The 19,164-nt window shown below is 43.9% G+C and overlaps 1 protein-coding gene across 1 annotated transcript in view; it reads right to left on the minus strand.

Moving 5' to 3' along the window:
- SLC25A21 (solute carrier family 25 member 21) overlaps positions 1 to 19,164 on the minus strand; it is a 434,643-nt gene that overhangs the window by 5,844 nt on the left and 409,635 nt on the right. The window contains exons 8-9 of the mRNA XM_075330802.1: positions 4,265 to 4,446; positions 1,708 to 1,760 (exon numbers count right to left, since the gene is read on the minus strand). Of these exons, the coding sequence (XP_075186917.1) occupies positions 1,708 to 1,760; positions 4,265 to 4,446 (235 nt within the window). The remainder of the gene's footprint in view (positions 1 to 1,707; positions 1,761 to 4,264; positions 4,447 to 19,164) is intronic.

Raw genomic sequence — 19,164 nt, forward strand, 5'->3', positions numbered from 1 at the left:
TTTGCTCTGACATTTCCCCTGTATGTTTTATTCATGTAATTGGTCATCCCCAAACACCATCCATTTGGCGGTCCTGTTTATGTCTTCTCACATCCCTCTGTGTTTTTACCTTCTTTTTTTGCTGGTTGCACATCTTTGATTGTAATAATAAAATTATATTTACTTATTGGCACCTTTTGACTCTTGTTCTCTTGTTTATAAATGTAGAGTAGCCACATCAATGTAAAGCTGAGACAGAAGGCTTTTTCTAAATACCTTCTGTTGTCAATTCTGCCTAAGGCCGGCGCTACTGCCATCCGCTCATCCCATCATGTGACCCCAAGCTGCAGTGGCCTCTGATGTCCGGTGATGTCATGTGAACTTCCGGAATAGGAAGTTGACCGCATGTCACCGCGGCGGGACCCAGTCTCCGTGAGTGACTGGGCTGTGGGCATCGCTTTTGCTTGTGGAGCTCTGCGGTGAAGGAGAGAGCACGCGAGATGCTGGGCTGTGGGCGGTGTTTCACAGCATATCACAGCCCAGCATCTCGCGTGCTCTCTCCTTCACCGCAGAGCTCCACAAGCAAATGGATGCCCACAGCCCAGTCACTCGCGTAGACTGTATCCCGCCTCGGTGATGCCGGGGCACTTTCCAATTCCGGAAGTTGAAGTGACATCACTGAACATCATGGGCAACTGAAGCCCGGGTCACGTGATGCGGATGAGTGGATAGCAATAACGCCACGAACAGGCAGCTATTGAGAAAAGGCTTCCGTTTCAGCTTTACATCGATGTGGCCACTTTGCTTTGTAGTGGACCACCCCTTTAAAACTTTGGATACAAACATCCAAAACATTACAGAGAGCGAAGAGCAGTTTCAAAGCAAGTCTCCCTCTTCGGAGCACACAGCCTGTCCGCACGTTAGTGGGCCACTACTTTAATGAATAATTTTGCCCAAATTGGAACTTTTTATGCATGTTAAAAATGGTTGCGACACAAATGTCTTTGTATGGACATCATAGATCTATATGATAGCTGTAATGCATATATCAGTCCCATCGGCTCCAGGAATTGGTTGCAGTACACGAGAAACATGGTAATTATACATCTGATTCAGAAACCTTTGGATCTGCGGCTTTAAATTCCAGTTCATTATGTAACATTCTTGCAAACAGAGAGGGAAAAAAAAAATTAAATCCATTCTCAAATAACCCGAGGTGTGCATTTAGTGGACAATGGAGAGCAAAATCCAAAAGCTTCTTGACAGTTACCGAACTGAACAAGTTTGCGCAATGCGGCATTTGTGCCAAAAAATCAACCTGAAATTCTTGACTCTGACAAGGCACAAAGAGGGAAAAATGCAAAGCTAAAAAGTAGGTGTACACAGGTGGAGGAAACTGCAGGCTCCTCCGCTAACACCTACAGCTACAAACGCTCACGGATGTGGGTGAATATTCGTTTTTAAGTTTTCAGCTTTCATAAAAGCCGGGCCTAGCTCTGGGTCTAGACCTGAACAGATGGAACCGTAAATTACTAATGCTAAATGAAGCTATTAATCAGCTTGATACATATACCGGTGGCTAATTGAGAATAATGTCCTGCAGCTTTTTTGGACAAAATTGTAATTATAGTGCCGCAAATAATGATAACACCTAATAAATATCCGATTACCGACTCTAGAATGACTTCATATACAACTGCTAACGAGGATAATTAGGACAGGAATTACCAGGCCCGAGCCGCATGATCTTTGGAAGAAGACCTTTGTAGAGAGCCAGGAACCTAAAAAGACATGAAAAACAGGTGTTATCCATTAGATACCTTATATTAGTACACACACTTTACAATAGAAGCAGTAGAGAAGAATTCATATGGGGCGGATACAGACGGAAGAGGCCGCTGTGCAAGAATGATGTATGGGCCCTTTACAGACCAATATCTCATCAAAATGCACAATGCTCCCTACTTTCGAGATAGAAATGACCTCCTAACTAGAGATGAGCAAATCCAAACTTTACAGTTTGATGCTCGTACCGAACACAGACTTTACAAAAAGATCAGAGTTCGAGTTCAGATGCTTTATGTATGCCGACCATTCGATCGAGCATTGCGGTGCTCGGGTACGCTCGACGCTCAGCCCAGTGCGAGTCACTTGTAGTGTTTGAATGACTTGCACTGAGGGTAAAATCCGCATTATTGGATAAACTGTGTACAAAAAAAATGGAAAAACCCTGCCCTTATGGCTGGCTGTAAGCTGGTGAAGAGCCGAACTACCCAATCACTGACTTCCAATGAGGTTCAGGTCAAATCCGGGTCCAGAACAGAACTTTATCTAAAGTCCGGCTGAACCTGCTAAACCAAACTTTAACAGGTCCGCTCATCTCTACTCCCTCCCGATTGGCTTGTACCAATGTTATGTATGCCTGGAATATTTTAGGATTAGTCTACAAGAGATCACAATTTGTTGGGAATCCACTTGTTGGGGGACGGGTTTTTCCTGCAAGACAAAAATATACATATATCAGCTTTAAACAATAAGCTAATTACTAAAAGGAGATGAGCAGACCCGTGGAGGTTAATTTCAGCCGAACTTTAGATAAAGTTTGGTTTGGGACCCAGACGTCACCTGAACCCCAATGGGAGTCACTAATTGGGCAATTCAGGTCTTGGCTAGTTCAGTCAGCTACAAACAGAGTACTTCCGGGAGGGGGAGGACGGGCTTTTTCCTTTTTTGTTTGGTGCACACTACATCCGATCCCACTGTTATTACCCTCCAGTGCGAGCTGATCAAACACTGCAAGTGGCTCGCACTGTGCCCAGCACCCAGCGTACCCAAGGACAACGATGGTCAGCATACGTAAAGCATCCGAACCCAAATTCGGACATTTAATTTTTAGCAAATTCTGTGTTTAGTGCAAACACCGAACTATACTTTTCAGGTTCACGCATCTCTAATTACGAATATACTTCAATTCAGCCAGGTGATCTCATCGTCAGGATGCCGATTCATCCTTGGTCTTGACCAAGCCCCTTCCGGTTCTGTTAACACAGTTCTGCCTTTCCTATGTGACCATGAAGGGGGCCAGCTTACAGATTTAAATAACTAAACCAGACCCCCTTTTCTCTCACAGCCAATGTATATACAGGGAAGGCTCAGATACAGTCAGCTAGCCCCCTTCCCACACTGCTTAATGATGGAGGTCCATGGCCTAATTACATTAATTAAGAAATGACAACACTTACTATTTATGGATCATTTATGTACATTTTTGTTTGGCTGGAAAGCATCTGTAATATGGTCACGTCAATTTTTGTAGGGCAAAACAGGGGTAGCTAGGGAGAGTCATCGAGGAGTGGGGTCGCAATATCGATTTCTATAGGGTGCCGACTTCCGCTGCTAGGTAGTGCGCAGGAGGGAGGATTCATTATAGGGCATAATTAGCTCTCATCCCTTTTCTGTGCACCATTGTAAGACTACAGCGGGGCTTACACATTACGATATTGTCAATGATTTATCGTCGGGGTCAAGTTGTTTGTGACGCACATCCAGCGTCATTAACGATATCGCAGTGTGTGACAAGGACGAGCGACCTTAAACGATCGCAAAAGCGGCAAAATTCGTTTGCAGCGGAGATGTCGTCCTGAAACAAAAAATCGCGGAAGGAAGGAGGTGGGTGGGATGTTACGTCCCGCTCATCTCCGCCCCTCCGCTTCTATTGGACGCCTGCCGTGTGACGTCGCTATGACGTCGCACTAACTGCCCCCTTAGAAAGGAGGCGGTTCGCCGGCCAGAGCGACGTCGCAGGGCAGGTAAGTACGTGTGATGGGGGTAAGCGAGGTTGTGCGGCACGGGCAGCGATTTGCCCGTGTTGCACAACCGATGGGGGCGGATATGATCGCTTGCGATCTCGCTAGCGAGAAATCGTAGCGTGTAAACCCCGCTTACCTCTCTATGATAATCTTTGAAATTTTGAGGATTCATTATAAATAATTATTCAATTTTTGTGGTGTCGTCTAATGGATTTTTAATGCAATATATTAGATCTCACAATTTAGTGCTGCTGTACAAGCCAACCCCCAGGCTGGGAAGATGATTCAGAAAGGAGCTAATCTTTCCGAACCAACTCCATCGTCACTAAATGGTTAGGAATCTTCAATGCTAACGATGCCAGGTAATTGGATTTTTATTAGATTTTTAAATAGAAAATGAAAAGCAATCCACACGCTAATAAGTAAAGTAAGCAGAACATATGTAACAAAGCAGAAATGTGACATAATCCTCATACCCTTCTTCTTTATAAACCATAACAATTGTCTTCCAACAGCTGCGATATTTAATGACTCCAGGTTCTGGCTGTGGCCCCTGAATCCGACTCTTGGCCACATCAAATGGGATGTTAATGATGGAAGCTAGCGTCCCCGAGGCCAAGCCAATGGTAAACTTCCTTAAGAACTCCAGCCTTGCATCCTAGATAAGCAACGACACATGCAAAATCCTATGAGAAAGTGCAACGTAAAAGTCAAGAAATTTACATTGAGCGTTCCAAATTCTGGCACGGGTTTCCTCCTCCAGAAACCATCATCCTATAATTACAGTGATAGAGAGATTTAAAAGCTCAGGAAGATAACCGTGAAACCACAGCAGGGTGGAGTCCTGCCAGCACCTAAGTAGTGGTCTCATTTACATGGCACCGGCTCCAAGGAAGAGAAATCCAACGAACAGGTGGGTAAACTATCGGGAGATAAAATGGATTTGCCGAGAGCTGGCGTGACACCTTACGCTAAAAATAATCTTCACTTGGGACTAGTATTTTTGCCGGCACCTGTACCATACAATGAGGCACGCTTTTTATAAGAAAAACAGCTTAAAGCTTAGCACGCCTTTGCCCGAACATTAATCCTGACCTCCTTATTGAGCAAAAAAAACACATCTCCTCATTGCCCCAACGAGCGCCTTCCACTGGGAGCAATACGGCTGTAAAGAAGTTTTTCGTCTGGTTTAGGTGTTCGGCTAATGCGGTGTTTTCCTGCCTGTGTCGGTGGGGGAGATGTTATTTGCTCGGAGCTTCATACGGGGGTTTAAGAGGATTCTGGGTAATGTGCCTTTAATCAGCAACCTGGCACCCAGCACAATGGGCTCCTTGCAGAGAGATGCGGGAGGATTTCCGCGGGTTGCAAAGATTCTTCCCTGACAATCCCATTGGCTCTGTTTTCGCACATGGTCCAAATCGCCTGCGGGCACATTTCCTCACACAGGATTCATAAATACAGTCCATAACGAGACGCTGGTTTCGGCATATGGGGATGATTTGTGTAATTGGCCTTTACAATGTACTTAGTATTACTGTATCAAAACACAAGAAACCTGAGCACTCTATTAGCTAATTGGCCAGAATATTTTACAAATGACAGCAAGCCCCTGCACCAGGAAGCTCGCTAAAGCATACGTATGTGTCCACAAGACCCCCAAATGCTAAATTAAATAAAGGCGGAAAAAAAAAAAAAAGCACGCACACACTCGCTCATATAACGCTGTCGCTGGCCTGCAGGTTTTTTCCACATTTCTCCTCAGATGTCGCAGATCTGTCAGCAGGAAATGTTCTCTCACTACTAAACTAACAAGCTCGCTGTGGTAATGCACTGCGGGGCCGTGCCCTTGAATTAAATAGCTTTTACCTACTGAAGGCATTAGGATATGGTTTAAAGGAGCAGTCACACTCCTAGGAACATGAAAGCACCCAGCCATGTTACCGGAGCTTAATATTTTAAACAATCAGATAATTATTTAAAGGTGGACATCAATCATTTTTTTTATATGTTTTAATTAAGAGTTTAACGTTAAAAAATAGTTGGTATTTGGTTATTGGGAGATAGAATGAATATTTGTCAAACGTGCAAAAAGATTGAAAATAATAATAATAATAATAATAATAATAAAAAATATAGTAGTACAAAGTTTCAGGATAATATATAAAGCTGAGTGTATGTGTGTATGTATGTGTGTGTGTGTGTGTGTGTGTGTGTGTATGTATGTATGTATGTATGTATGTATGTGTGTGTGTGTATATGTGTGTGTGTGTGTGTGTGTGTGTGTGTGTGTGTGTGTGTGTATGTATGTATGTATGTATGTATGTGTGTGTGTGTGTGTGTGTATATGTGTGTGTGTGTGTGTGTGTGTGTGTGTGTGTGTGTGTGTGTGTGTGTGTGTGTGTGTGTGTGTGTGTGTGTGTGTGTGTGTGTGTGTGTGTGTCCACTAAAGGAATCCACACGGTTGCATTTATAATCACAAACTTTTGCAGACGCCTCATTTGATATAGCGTCATAGACTATGTTTTGAGGGGAAATTTTAACTTCACGCATCACAGTTATTTGCCAAAAAACCCTCTTATTTATTGTTTGGAGGTGTGAGAGGTAATATATTGGCTGTTATGACAGTTAGCCTGGATAATTATCAGGTGGCCTATAGCAACCAATCACAGCTCTGCTTCTATTTTCCTACAGGTCATTAATAGGAGCTGTGATTGGTTGCTATAGGCAATGAAGGAAATTCTTAGTATAAGAAGCTTATGTGTGAGGTAATATGATTTTGGTGGTGAGAGAGAATGGGAGTGAGGGAGAGTGGGAGAGAAAGATGGAGGGACAGTGGCAGAGAAGGAGAGTGGGACAGTGGCAGAGAAGGAGCGTGGCAAAGAGGGAGAGAGGGAGAGTGGGAGGGAGAGTGGGAGGGGGAGTGGGAGGAAGGGAGGGAGGGAGAAAAGGAGGGAGGGAGAAAAGGAGGGAGGGAGAAAGGGAGGGAGGGAGAAAGGGAGGGAGGGAGAAAGGGAGGGAGGGAGAAAGGGAGGGAGGGAGAAAGGGAGGGAGGGAGAGTGGGAGGGGGAGTGGGAGGAAGGGAGGGAGGGAGAAAAGGAGGGAGGGAGAAAAGGAGGGAGGGAGAAAGGGAGGGAGGGAGAAAGGGAGGGAGGGAGAAAGGGAGGGAAAAGGAGGGAGGGAGGGAGAAAGGGAGGGAGGGAGAAAGGGAGGGAGGGAGAGAGAATGGGAGAGAGGGAGAATGGGAGGGAGGGAGAAAGGGAGGGATGGAGAGAGGGAGAGAGGGAGAAAGAGAGGGGGGAGGGAGAAAGGGAGGGGGGGGAAAGGGAGGGAGGGAGGAAGGGAGGGAGGGAGGAAGAGAAGGAGGAAGGGAGGAAAGGAGGGAGTGAGGAAGGGAGGGAGTGAGGAAGGGAGAGAGGGAGGGAGTGAGGAAGGGAGAGAGGGAGCGAGGGAGAAAGGGAAGAAGGGAGGGAGGGAGGAAGGGAAGAAGGGAGGGAGGGAGAAAGGGAGGGAGGGAGAAAGAAAGGGAGGGAGGGAGAAAGAAAGGGAGGGAGGGAGAAAGGGAGGGAGGAAGGAAGGAAGGGAGGGAGGGAGGAAGGGAGGGAGGAAGAGAAGGAGGAAGGGAGGAAAGGAGGGAGTGAGGAAGGGAGGGAGGGAGTGAGGAAGGGAGAGAGGGAGAGAGGGAGGAAGGGAAGAAGGGAGGGAGGGAGGAAGGGAGGGAGGGAGGAAGGGAGGGAGGAAGGAAGGGAGGGAGGAAGGGAGGAATGAGAAAGGGAGGAAGGGAGGGAGGGAGAGTGATGAGAGAGAGATGGAGAGGGAGGGAGAGAAATGGAGAGCGAGAGAGAGACTATCACTATCGTAGTTGCTATCCTGGGTATTACAGCTAATAAAATATATAATCAGTGGCAGCAAATAATAATAGCAATATAAAATATTGGAATTATTGTATTATACTTATTATATAATTTAAGATATTTTCTATTCATTTTTGCTGATTTGAATAAATGCAAATTTACATTCCATTAACTTTCTGATGATTTTTAGTGTAATTTATTCTGCATTATGTTGATTTGAACTATATTTTGTTTTGTACAAAAAATTACTGTAATATAAGTAATTCAGTCAGATTTACTATTTTTAGTGAACTTTTATAACTTTTGGTGCAGATTGTTTATTTAATTTTTTGTTGTGTTTTAGCTACCCACTGTGTATCATTCAACAAGGAGTGGCCTTAGAAGATAAGGGGTGTGACTTAAAATGTGACAACATACCTTATCATATTGTGGCAAAATTTAGGTGAAAAAAGTAGTTAAAAGGTAAGCCAATCAAATGTTGGTGTAAAGTTTGGCAAGTGTCTACAGATACATAACATTCATCATATAGCATGAGCCAGGGGGATTTGTTGCATTTTCACACTGTTTAGTCTAAGTTTGTACTAAACACTGGAAAGAACCAGTAAAAACACCTTATTGGGCTTCCTGGACAGATGAACCTAAATTGCATTTACTGAATGACCCATATTTATAAAAGCAATCTACGGTGGATGTTGGGTGCGTGTATGGAGCAAGCTGAGCACACATTACACATGATGGGGTTCCAGCTGCATTATACAGCCAGCACCTGTGACTAACCGCAGCATTTGGAGCCATTTAACCACTTAAATGCCACTGTTCAGGCTCATGTATATGTCAGTGAACCTCGGTTTGAGCACAGATCACAATGCATGGCCTTTCCATGGGTCGTTTGACCCAACCTCTACAGCCTCCTATAAGTCTATGAAGCTGTCAACTTCGAGTCAGGAAACACAAGGACAGTTCATGACCAGACAGAGTGTAAGCCCTTAAAGTGTGACCATCTTTTTAAAGAGGTTGCCTACTACCTAAACATTGGTGCCCTATCCTTAGGATAGGTCATCAATGTCTGATCAGCCAGAGTCCGACACCCAGTAGCCCTGCTGATCAGCTGTTCTCTGTGTTGGTGGCGATAGCAGGTGGGCAGAAATGCTCGGTTCTGGAGCCACCCCGTCTTCGGAGAGCGGCCGCGGCCGGGTACTGCACACTCGCCTCCTACTCAAATCAATAGTAGGTGGATGTGTGGTATCTAGTTACGGCCACTCTCAGAAGACGGTACTGCACACTCGCCTCCTACTCAAATCAATAGTAGGTGGATGTGTGGTATCTAGTTACGGCCACTCTCAGAAGACGGGTGGCTCCAGAACTAAGCATTCCGGCCTCTGATGGCACTGAGAACAGCTGGTTGGTGGGGGTGCGGGTTGTTGGACCCTGGCCGATCAGACATTGATGACCTATCCTAATATCCTATTTAAGTAGTAGACAACCTCTTTAATTTTTAGTTAATAAATCAATAGTACACATGAAGATAAGCAACTTTGTAATATACAGTACAGACCAAAGGTTTGGACACACCATCTGATTCAAAGAGTTTTCTTTATTTTCATGACTCTGAAAATTGTAGATTCACATTGAAGGCATCAAAACTATGAATTAACACATGTGGAATGAAATACTTAACAAAAAAGAGTGAAACTGAAAATATGTCTTATATTCTAGGTTCTTCAAAGTAGCCACCTTTTGCTTTGTTTACTGCTTTGCACACTCTTGGCATTCTCTTGATAAGCTTCAAGAGGTAGTCACCGGAAATGGTTTTCACTTCACTGGTGTGCCCTGTCAGGTTTAATAAGTGGGATTTCTTGCCTTATAAATGGGGTTGGAACCATCAGTTGTGTTGTGCAGAAGTCTGGTGGATACACAGCTGATAGTCCTACTGAATAGACTGTTAGAATTTGTATTATGGCAAGAAAAAAGCAGCTAAGTAAAGAAAAATGAGTGGCCATCATTACTTTAAGAAATGAAGGTCAGTCAGTCCGAAAAATTGGGAAAACTTTGAAAGTATGCCCAAGTGCAATGGCAAAAACCATCAAACGCTACAAAAAAAACTGGCTCACATGAGGACCGCCCCAGGAAAGGAAGACCAAGAGTCACCTCTGCTGCAGAGGATAAGTTTATCCGAGTCACCAGCCTCAGAAATCGCAGGTTAACAGCAGCTCATATTAGAGACCAGGTCAATGCCACACAGAGTTCTAACAGCAGACACATCTCTAGAACAACTGTTAAAAGGAGAATTTGTGCAGCCGGTCTTCATGGTAAAATAGCTGCTAGGAAACCACTGCTAAGGACAGGCAACAAGCAGAAGATACTTTTTGGGCTACAGAACACAAGGAATTGACATTAGACCAGTGGAAATCTGTGCTTTGGTCTGATGAGTCCAAATTTGAGATCTTTGGATCCAACCACCGTGTCTTTGTGCGACGCAAAAAAGGTGAACGGATGGAATCTTCATGCCTGATTCCCACCATGAAGCATGGAGGAGGAGGTGTGATGGTGTGGGGGTGCTTTGCTGATGACACTGTTGGGGATTTATTTAAAATTGAAGTCCTATTGAACCAGCATGGCTACCACAGCATCTTGCAGCAGCATGCTATTCCATCCGGTTTGAGTTTAGTTGGACCATAATTTATTTTTCAACAGGACAATGACCTCAAACACACCTCCAGGCTGTGTAAGGGCTATTTGACTAAGAAGGAGAGTGATGGGGTGCTACGCCAGATGACCTGGCCTCCACAGTCACCAGACCTGAACCCAATCGTGATGGTTTGGGGTGAGCTGGACCGCAGAGTGAAGGCAAAAGGGCCAACAAGTGCTAAGCATCTCTGGGAACTCCTTCAAGACTGTTGGAAAACCATTCTCGGTGACTACCTCTTGAAGCTCATCAAGAGAATGCCAAGAGTATGCAAAGCAGTAATCAAAGCAAAAGGTGGCTACTTTGAAGAACCTAGAATGTAAGACATATTTTCAGTTGTTTCACACTTTTTTAAGTATTTCATTCCACATGTGTTAATTCATAGTTTTGATACCTTCAATGTGAATCTACAATTTTCTGAGTCATGAAAATAAAGAAAACTCTTTGAAGGAGAAGGTGTGTCCAAACGTTTGGTCTGTATTGTATATTATTGGACAAATTTGCTTGTTTCTTCTCCTGGGCTGACCGGTCATCAACAAAATACTCAATTTCCAAATAAATTCTGTCTTCAGTTAATACAGATTTTTATATTACTGAGATAGTTAATGACAGTAATATAGGCGGGAGAGAGGGGAAGGAGGAGCTCTGCTTCTAGCTCCTCCCTTCTAAAATAGGTTGTCAGCTGCTACTGACTAGATTGTATCTCATATAAAACTGAGGACAAAAGAGCGCAAATAGGATCTTATCAGGTTTTAAAGTGCAGTGTGAATGATATTACACTGATAGTCAGAACCCCTAGGAAGGTTTAAGGTAATGGCGGCTGCTGCAGCCCCTCATAGGGAAAACTTCAGTGCTGGAGAGGAGAAACGAGGTTAATGCTGTGCTGCTGCCGAATGAAAAAACTGTTGATTATTAATAAACGTCTTTTATTTCATAGGTCTATGCGTTTCAGTGATCCAGTCCCCTTCTTCAGTACAAGAAAAAAAAATCAACAATATGATAGGATGCCGCAGTGTGATGTGGGAGCTGTGGAAGGGGAGTATGTTTTTTTTTTCTTTTTTATGCGTTGGAGTCAGAATGGGAACTATATATACATTAAAGGAGCCCAGAATAAGGACATAAATACCAGGATGGAGGACATACGTACCAGGATGAGCATAGGATAAGGAAATATATACTAGGATGGGGGACATATTTACCAGGATGGGGGACAAATATACCAGGATGGGGGACATATTTACCAGGATAGGGGACATGCATACCAGGATGATCACAGGATAAGGAAATATATACTAGGATGGGGACATATTTACCAGTATGGGGGATATATATACCAGGATGGGGGACATATTTACAAGAATGGGGGACATATTTACCAGGAAGTGTTGGACATTACTATATAAGAAAGGAGGAGGTCTTCATAGGATTTAAAACGCTACAAGTGCCCCTACATCTGACCAACATGCAGGAGGGGCCCCCGAAGTCCAAACCTTGCCCTGGGGCCCATCGGACTCTAGCTATGCCACTGCCTGTGAGAACAGCACACAGAAGGATCGCCTCTACACTTTCCCCGTACGGATATCCAATCCTCGTATGTCCACTGCTTGTAAATTTCTTTTAAAGAGCAGTGTGTATGTATGCGCTGAAACTCAAAATCCAAGATTTCACCCGCTTCCTGTGTTGGCACCACCTCCTCTACTATGTACTGGCTGAGTTTTACATCGACACAGCCAGTGGTTGGAAGAGGGATGGAGTCAGCAAAAGGAAGCTGGTGTCATCTTGAAATCTGAGTGGATGCAGCTAGTGTTTAGCAGAGGAGGGCAGTGTGAGACATGTAGATCTCAGGAGAGCAGACTGTCAGTTATTACATGACTCACTATGAAGAAAAAAAGACATGGTTCGCACATCCCAAAAATACAATGATCTAATTTAATTTTTTGCCTAGCGGCTTTAGATCATTGTATTTTTGGGATGTGCAAGTTATGTCTTTTTTTCTTCATAGTGAATTACATGACTCAAACTGCTAATTCACCTTTCAATTATAACAATCTCTGGATACTCAAAATGTCAGTGGCAGGATACGCTCAGGCGAAAAATTACAAGATTCTGGCTCGGTGGTACCTTTACCCAACTAAAATTCATAAACTTTTTCCCTCGGTACCGGACAGGTGCTGGCGTTGCGGTATTGAAAAGGGGACAATGTCCCACATATGGTGGGCATCTGACAAAATTAAACCCTTCTGGGACGCAGTATTCAGGGCGTATACGAAGATCACAGGAACCCAGGTTCCGCCCCCCCCAGGTGGCGATTCTATCCATGTTGCCAGGCTCCATTGGGGCACAAAAAAGAGATCTCCTCAGGTTTTGCTTGATTGCAGCTAGATCAGTAATTCCCAGATACTGGCGAAGGACGGAGACGCCACCTGTTGAGGATTGGTTTAAGGAATTCTTACATATTGCTCTCATGGAGGAACTTTCTGCGATGGCTAATGATACCAATGACATCTACGTCCGGACTTGGCAATCTTGGATTCTGTTTAAAGAAACCCAGGATTTCTCGAGGATTTTGGTACAGTAAAGGGGGGTTCAGGGGTTCTGTTGTGTCCCCTCTATCCTCAACCTTATCATCTCCTTTCTCCCCCCCATCTTCCTTCCTCCCATTTCCCCTCCCTCCCCAAATAAATGTATTAAAAAAATTTTTTTTCTTTTTTCTCTCTCTCGACCTATTGCATTTTCTTATTCCCTTTTCAAGTCTTATCTCCCTTCGGTACCCCATTTCTCTCCGGGCCTTCTTTTTTCTACCCCCCGGTCTCAACACATGCTTACTACTTACATACGTACTGCTTTCATCCCTAATCTTCGACCTAGTCAGGTATAGGGTTTTGTGTCAAAGGAGGCGCTACACTCAGGATCCTCCCCAGACCGAAAATAGGAAGATAGAATAACAGTAATGGATATGCGTCCGACAGCAAATGGTCACATGAACAAAGGGCCACGGGAAGAGTGTTTTTTCTTTTTTTTTTTCTCTATTTTCTAAAAAGGGTGCTGTTGTTACTTTTATAGATAGATAAGGATACGATTTGAATTTGTAACTCTGTGTAAGAATGTAATGGATTATACTTGAACCCCGGACCAAGAGTGGTCCAATGTTTGTAGATTCTTCCTTCCCCCTTCCTTTTCCTACTGCTTTTCGTAACCGTTCCTTCACTATATATATGTAATTCGACAAGCTAAAACTCAGTATAAATAATCTCATCAGAAGACAAAATAAGGGGTAGGAAAACAGAATACAGATTAAAACTATCTGATACGCACCCGAAAGCAAAATGACATTTGATCAAAGGTTTAATGGAACTAGTCATATAGGGAGTTGTTGTTACTGTAGAGTAAATGATAAGATTTCGATTTGCATTTAAGCCAATGTATGTAATTGATAATATCTGACCGTTGGACCCGGAGAGGGCCTATACTTAAGGCCACTTTACACGCTGCGATATCGGTACCGATATCGCTAGCGTGGGTACCCGCCCCCATCGTTTGTGCGTCACGGGCAAATCGCTGCCCGTGGCGCACAACATCGCCCAGACCTGTCACACTACTTACGTGCCTAGCGACGTCGCTGTGACCGGCGAACCGCCTCCTTTCTAAGGGGGCGGTTCGTTTAGCATCACAGAACCGCCGCCCAATAGAAGCGGAGGGGCGAAGATGAGCGGGACGAGCATCCCGCCCACCTCCTTCCTTCCGCATTGCGGGCGGGAGGCAGGTAAGGAGAGCTTCTTCATTCCTGCGGTGTCACACATAGCGATGTGTGCTGCCGCAGGAACGACGAACAACATCACTACTGCTGCAGCAACGATATTAGAGAATAGACCCCCATGTCACCGAAGAGCGATTTTGCACATTTTTGCAAAGATGCAAAATCGCTCATAGGTGTCACACGCAACGGCATCGCTAAAGCGACCGGATGTGCGCCACAAATTCTGTGACCCCGAGATCACTTGAGCGATATCGCAGCGTGTAAAGCGGCCTTTAAGGTCTTTTCCCTCCACTTTCTTCTCATTCCCCTCTCGTACTTTCTTACCCTCTCTTACATTGTTGTTTACTTTTGATGTGTGAAAACTCAATAAAAACGGATTAATCAGAACAATCTCTGCAGGCAGGTTCTCAAAAACATCTGTGTCAGGCTCATAGATTGTAACAGTTCATTTACATATTTAGAAAAATGTGGATTTCTCTGAAATAAGACATCGGATCGCAGATATCAAGGTATCATTTTATGAAACTTTCTATGACCTACATGCCCATATGAACGCTTAGGTGGGTTGATTTTATTGACAGATTCACTTTAAAAATTGAGTTCTATGTAGTGTTTCCAAGACTATCTGATAATCCACACCCATCGTGTCCATTGATTAATAGAATTTATTTGGATCACTGTAGCCAGTAGTTTTCTAAGTGATAATGGGATCGAGAAGAGTAGATTAAATGGGTCGCATAAGTCAAGGTATCATTTTGTTCAGCTTTCTATGACCTATATGCCCATATAAACGGCATAGTAGGGTTGATCCTACTTATAAGATCTCTCCTTAAAAGGAAACCTAAGGAAACTCAGAAATAAAGAAACACAATGTACTCAAAAATTTCTAGGAAGAGGAATGGTACAACCCAAGGGTATAAGAAACTATGCTCCAGAATTGTTATCACATGGGGAATGTAAGTGTTTACTAAAACAGACAAGTCATTAGAGGTGACAGATCCTCTTTAAAGAGTTTTCCTAACGAAGACATTTATGTCAAATCCAGAGGATGTGGCATAAGTGTATAATGGGGACATGTACAGTCATCTTTCCATTTCCATCCATGCCGGTCATCTTATCTAATAGAACGCGGATTAGGAAACCTCAGATTTCCTAATAGGTGGGGGTCCCCGAAATAGGATTCCCGCTTCTCAGTCATAAAACCCTGTTTATGTACCAAATGTGGCTTCCGGGGCAGCTTCTCTCAGCTTGTGGCATGAATAGGAAGCCTGCAAGAAGAACCAAACTACAATGTAGGAGATGACGATAGACACAGCCAAGTTGTAGATTATGGAATACAAATCCCATACAAATAAATACATATGTATAATACTTTATACCAGCTCCATGTAAAAGTCATTTACTAAGTAAAAGTGGGTAAACATTGAAGTTATTGTTTTTGTGATTTTCTTTTGTAAACTCATTACCCAGGAAATACTCTGTTTATAAAGATACCGTAATGACTCCGAAAAGGAACACGCACATTAAGAAAACTTCAAACTCACCGGATGTGTTCTTGGTGGGTATAAAACAGATACTTTCATTCTCTTATTTCGCCATTGATAAACAGAAACCCGCACAGAGGCATATGGCCGTATTGTTTATTTACACTGTGGTATTGCGGAGGATATGAATGCAGCTAGAAGAAAAAACCCAAAACATCTCCGTAAAAAAGGATGATGGCAAAAGAGAAAGCTGCTGATATTTAGGTCATTGGTAAAAACTTGTGTAACAGGGTCAGTCTGAGCTTCAGACTATTCGGAGGTCAATACGGTAGAAATTCATGTACAGCAGTAGGTGAAAGGCATACGGACCGCTTTTATTGGCCACAAAACTGGTCCATGTGCCTCAATAGTGTCCCCTCGCGTACTTCCAGTGGAGAATACGGCATACTTGCAAGAGATGGATACTCAGCAGGTTCCCTTTTTTCCAAATTACATCCATTCTTCCCTACCCCTCAATGCACTGGGGCACAAATAACCTTCCAGAAATGGTGGGAGATTACGGTTATATTTCATGGTGCTTACCAAATTTACAAATCTTTCCAGAGTCCAGGGCTAGAGATGAGCGGAACCGTCTAAGTTTTGTTAGGCGGGTGCAGCCCAAATTTTAAATTAAGATCAGTTTGGGACCCGAACTTAACCCAAAACCCAATCTTAGTCACTAATTGGGCAGTTTGGGTCTCTACCCACATGCAGCCAGCCATAAACAGATCACTTCCGAGGGCGGTTGGACCGGGTTTTTCCAATTTTTATTTTTTTTTGTGCACACTACATCTGCTCACGCTGTTATTGCCCCCAGTGCAAGCCAATTAAATTCTGCAAGCGTCTCGCATTGGCCCAAGAACCGAATGTATCCGAGGACAGCGATGCTCGCGATAATGGTTTGCATACATAAAACACCCAATCTCCAAATCCAAACTCTGTTGTTTTTTGTTTGTAAAGTCTGTTTTTGGAAGGAACACCGAACTTCGGGTTTGCTCATCTCTATCCCGGAGTCCTTTCCTTATTTCTGGAGCATTCTGAAAAAGTTGTCAAGTATGGACTATATTCTGCCAGACAGCAGGTTGTGAGTTGTAGCATGGTATATCAGTAGGGTTACCAACTTGACATTTTAGTTTTACTGGACAACGTCTCGAAAAACCAAGAGCAGCCAACATTTCTTGCGCACACATTGTTAAACCATAATAAATTGTTAAGGTTTTGAGTGATTCATGTCTACAGCCTGTAATTTTGATACGAAGATATCAGTTGCATTCACTGAACTGTAGATGGATGATAAATACAGTCAGAATAATCTGTATAGGTTTCTCCTGCTTCAAAACAATAACGGACACAAACTATTTTATTTTTTCATGGACAGTGAAAAATTGCCCTACAGTCAAGGAATTTCTGCAAGATGGGCAACCTTGTATAGCAAATGGGGGGTATATAGGACATTATGAGTAGGGTATTCAATATGATACCAGGAACACTCCAGTAAAGACAGACACAATGTGTTATGGTCAGTACAGAGCAAGCGGAAAAGAGGGAGGTCTGCACGGTGCAGTGTTCAAACAACACCAAAAACATACTGCCGGTATGACATTGCATTACATGTTAACACAAAGACTCCCTTTGTCATTTTGACCATTGGAGGATGGACTGGCCTGATCTGACTGGTAAAATCTCCTGGAAAACAAATCATTTTGCATTGGGTGGTTGAAGGTATTCCCCCTCTAGTGACTTCTTCCATAGTATAATGTTAAAGTGAGAGATACTCCGTGTGCAGGTCTACACTGTAACCCATAAATGGGAGAGCCCCCTCTGATATCCATATGTCCTTATTGGGGGTGTCCTCTTTCAGAAAATCTTCGTCCCCCTGCATTATAGTCGCCATCCCAAGGTCCACCATTGAGGTTTTTGCTGCTGCTCTTGGTGTCCGGCTTTGGTGCTGATGTCACACCAACAGCAGGGCAATCCGTCTACATCGGCAGAGCTGCCGAGCTCACTTATTGCCTGTGGCTCCGATGTCACATCAACATCCAGACTCTGGGAGCAGTGGCAGAACCGGAGACATTGAGTATAGCGTAACATCAAATTTTGTAATTTAATATGTTAGGTAATGATAAATGTAGCTTTTTGTTTTTTTTTTTTTTTTTAGAAACTGCTACATAGATGGAGCAAAAAAGGGGGGGTCCACTACTTTAACATTGATTGCCTATCCTTAGGATAGGCCATCAATGTCTGATTGGAAAGGGTCAGATACCCCACATCCCCGCCTATCAGCTGTTTCTGGTGCTGTCGCTGTCTGGAAATGCTCAGTTCCGGACTTGCCCCGACAACTAGTAGCGGTCCCAGCCTGGTACTGCACATCCGCCTATTGATTTGAATGGGAGGCAGATGTGCAGTGCCTGGCTATGGTGGCTATCAGAGGATGGAACAGCTCCGGAACTGAACATTTCTTGCCACCTGCTGCCAACATCGACACTGAAGACAGCTATTTGTTGGGGGGCCGGGTGTCAGACACTGGGCAATCAGACATTGATGACAAATCCTAAGGACAGGCCATCAATGTTAAAGTAGAGGACAACCTCTAGTTCCATAATGAGGTATTGTGAGTTATAGATCTGCAATATCTAAATCTCTTTTCAAATTGAGACTCTCTATACATTTTCCTAATTCTTCTGAAAAATATACACTATGCTGTCAAACCTTGCTCCCAAATAAATAGTAGGAGCCAGTTTTTAAGAACTCAAAGCTTCTTCTATTTGAAGCAAATTCCAAAACCACAGTCCAAATAAATGTGAGATGTAAAAGGGCAGTGAAAAGAAAGATGGAGAAAATGATAGATGATGATAACCTGAGAACATGGGTCCATCTGATCACAAGAGATAAACAGGGTTAGGTCGGAATAACATTGTGGTAGGAGAGACCTCCTGTTAATACCAGGTGCTCTCAGCTCGGGGCTCTGGACTTCATTTATCATTGCGTACTCACAATAGGTGGGAGCGGCGGTGATGGACAGTCCACCATCACGTCTCACACATGTGGACCATATTTACTATTCTAGGAGAATTCAGTTAACTGGCATCTCTTGAACTAACCATACACAAGAGATTTTTTGGATACCCGAAAAGGCCAATTTAGGCCATTTTCTACTAACCTTGAGATTATTTTTGTGACACTAAAGGGTACTTTACACACAACGATATCGCTAACGATATATTGTCGGGGTCACGGTGTTCGTGACGCACATCCGGCGCTGTTAGCGATATCGTTGTGTGTGTCTAAAAGAAGCGACGATCAACGATCGCAAAAATGTCAAAAATCGTTGATCGTTGACACGTCGCTCCTTTTCATAATATCGTTGGTGGTGCATGCTGCTGGTTGTTCGTTGTTCCTGCTGCACCTCACATCGCTATGTGTGACACCGCAGGAACGACGAACATCATCCTACCTGCGTCCCCCAGAAAGGAGGAAGGAAGGAGGTGGGCGGCATGTTGCGGCCGCTCATTTCCTCCCCTCCTCTTCTATTGGGCGGCCGCTTAGTGACGCCGCTGTG

Source organism: Anomaloglossus baeobatrachus, chromosome 12 (genome assembly GCF_048569485.1).
Source record: "Anomaloglossus baeobatrachus isolate aAnoBae1 chromosome 12, aAnoBae1.hap1, whole genome shotgun sequence".
In the NCBI taxonomy this organism is placed as follows: Eukaryota; Metazoa; Chordata; class Amphibia; order Anura; family Aromobatidae; genus Anomaloglossus; species Anomaloglossus baeobatrachus.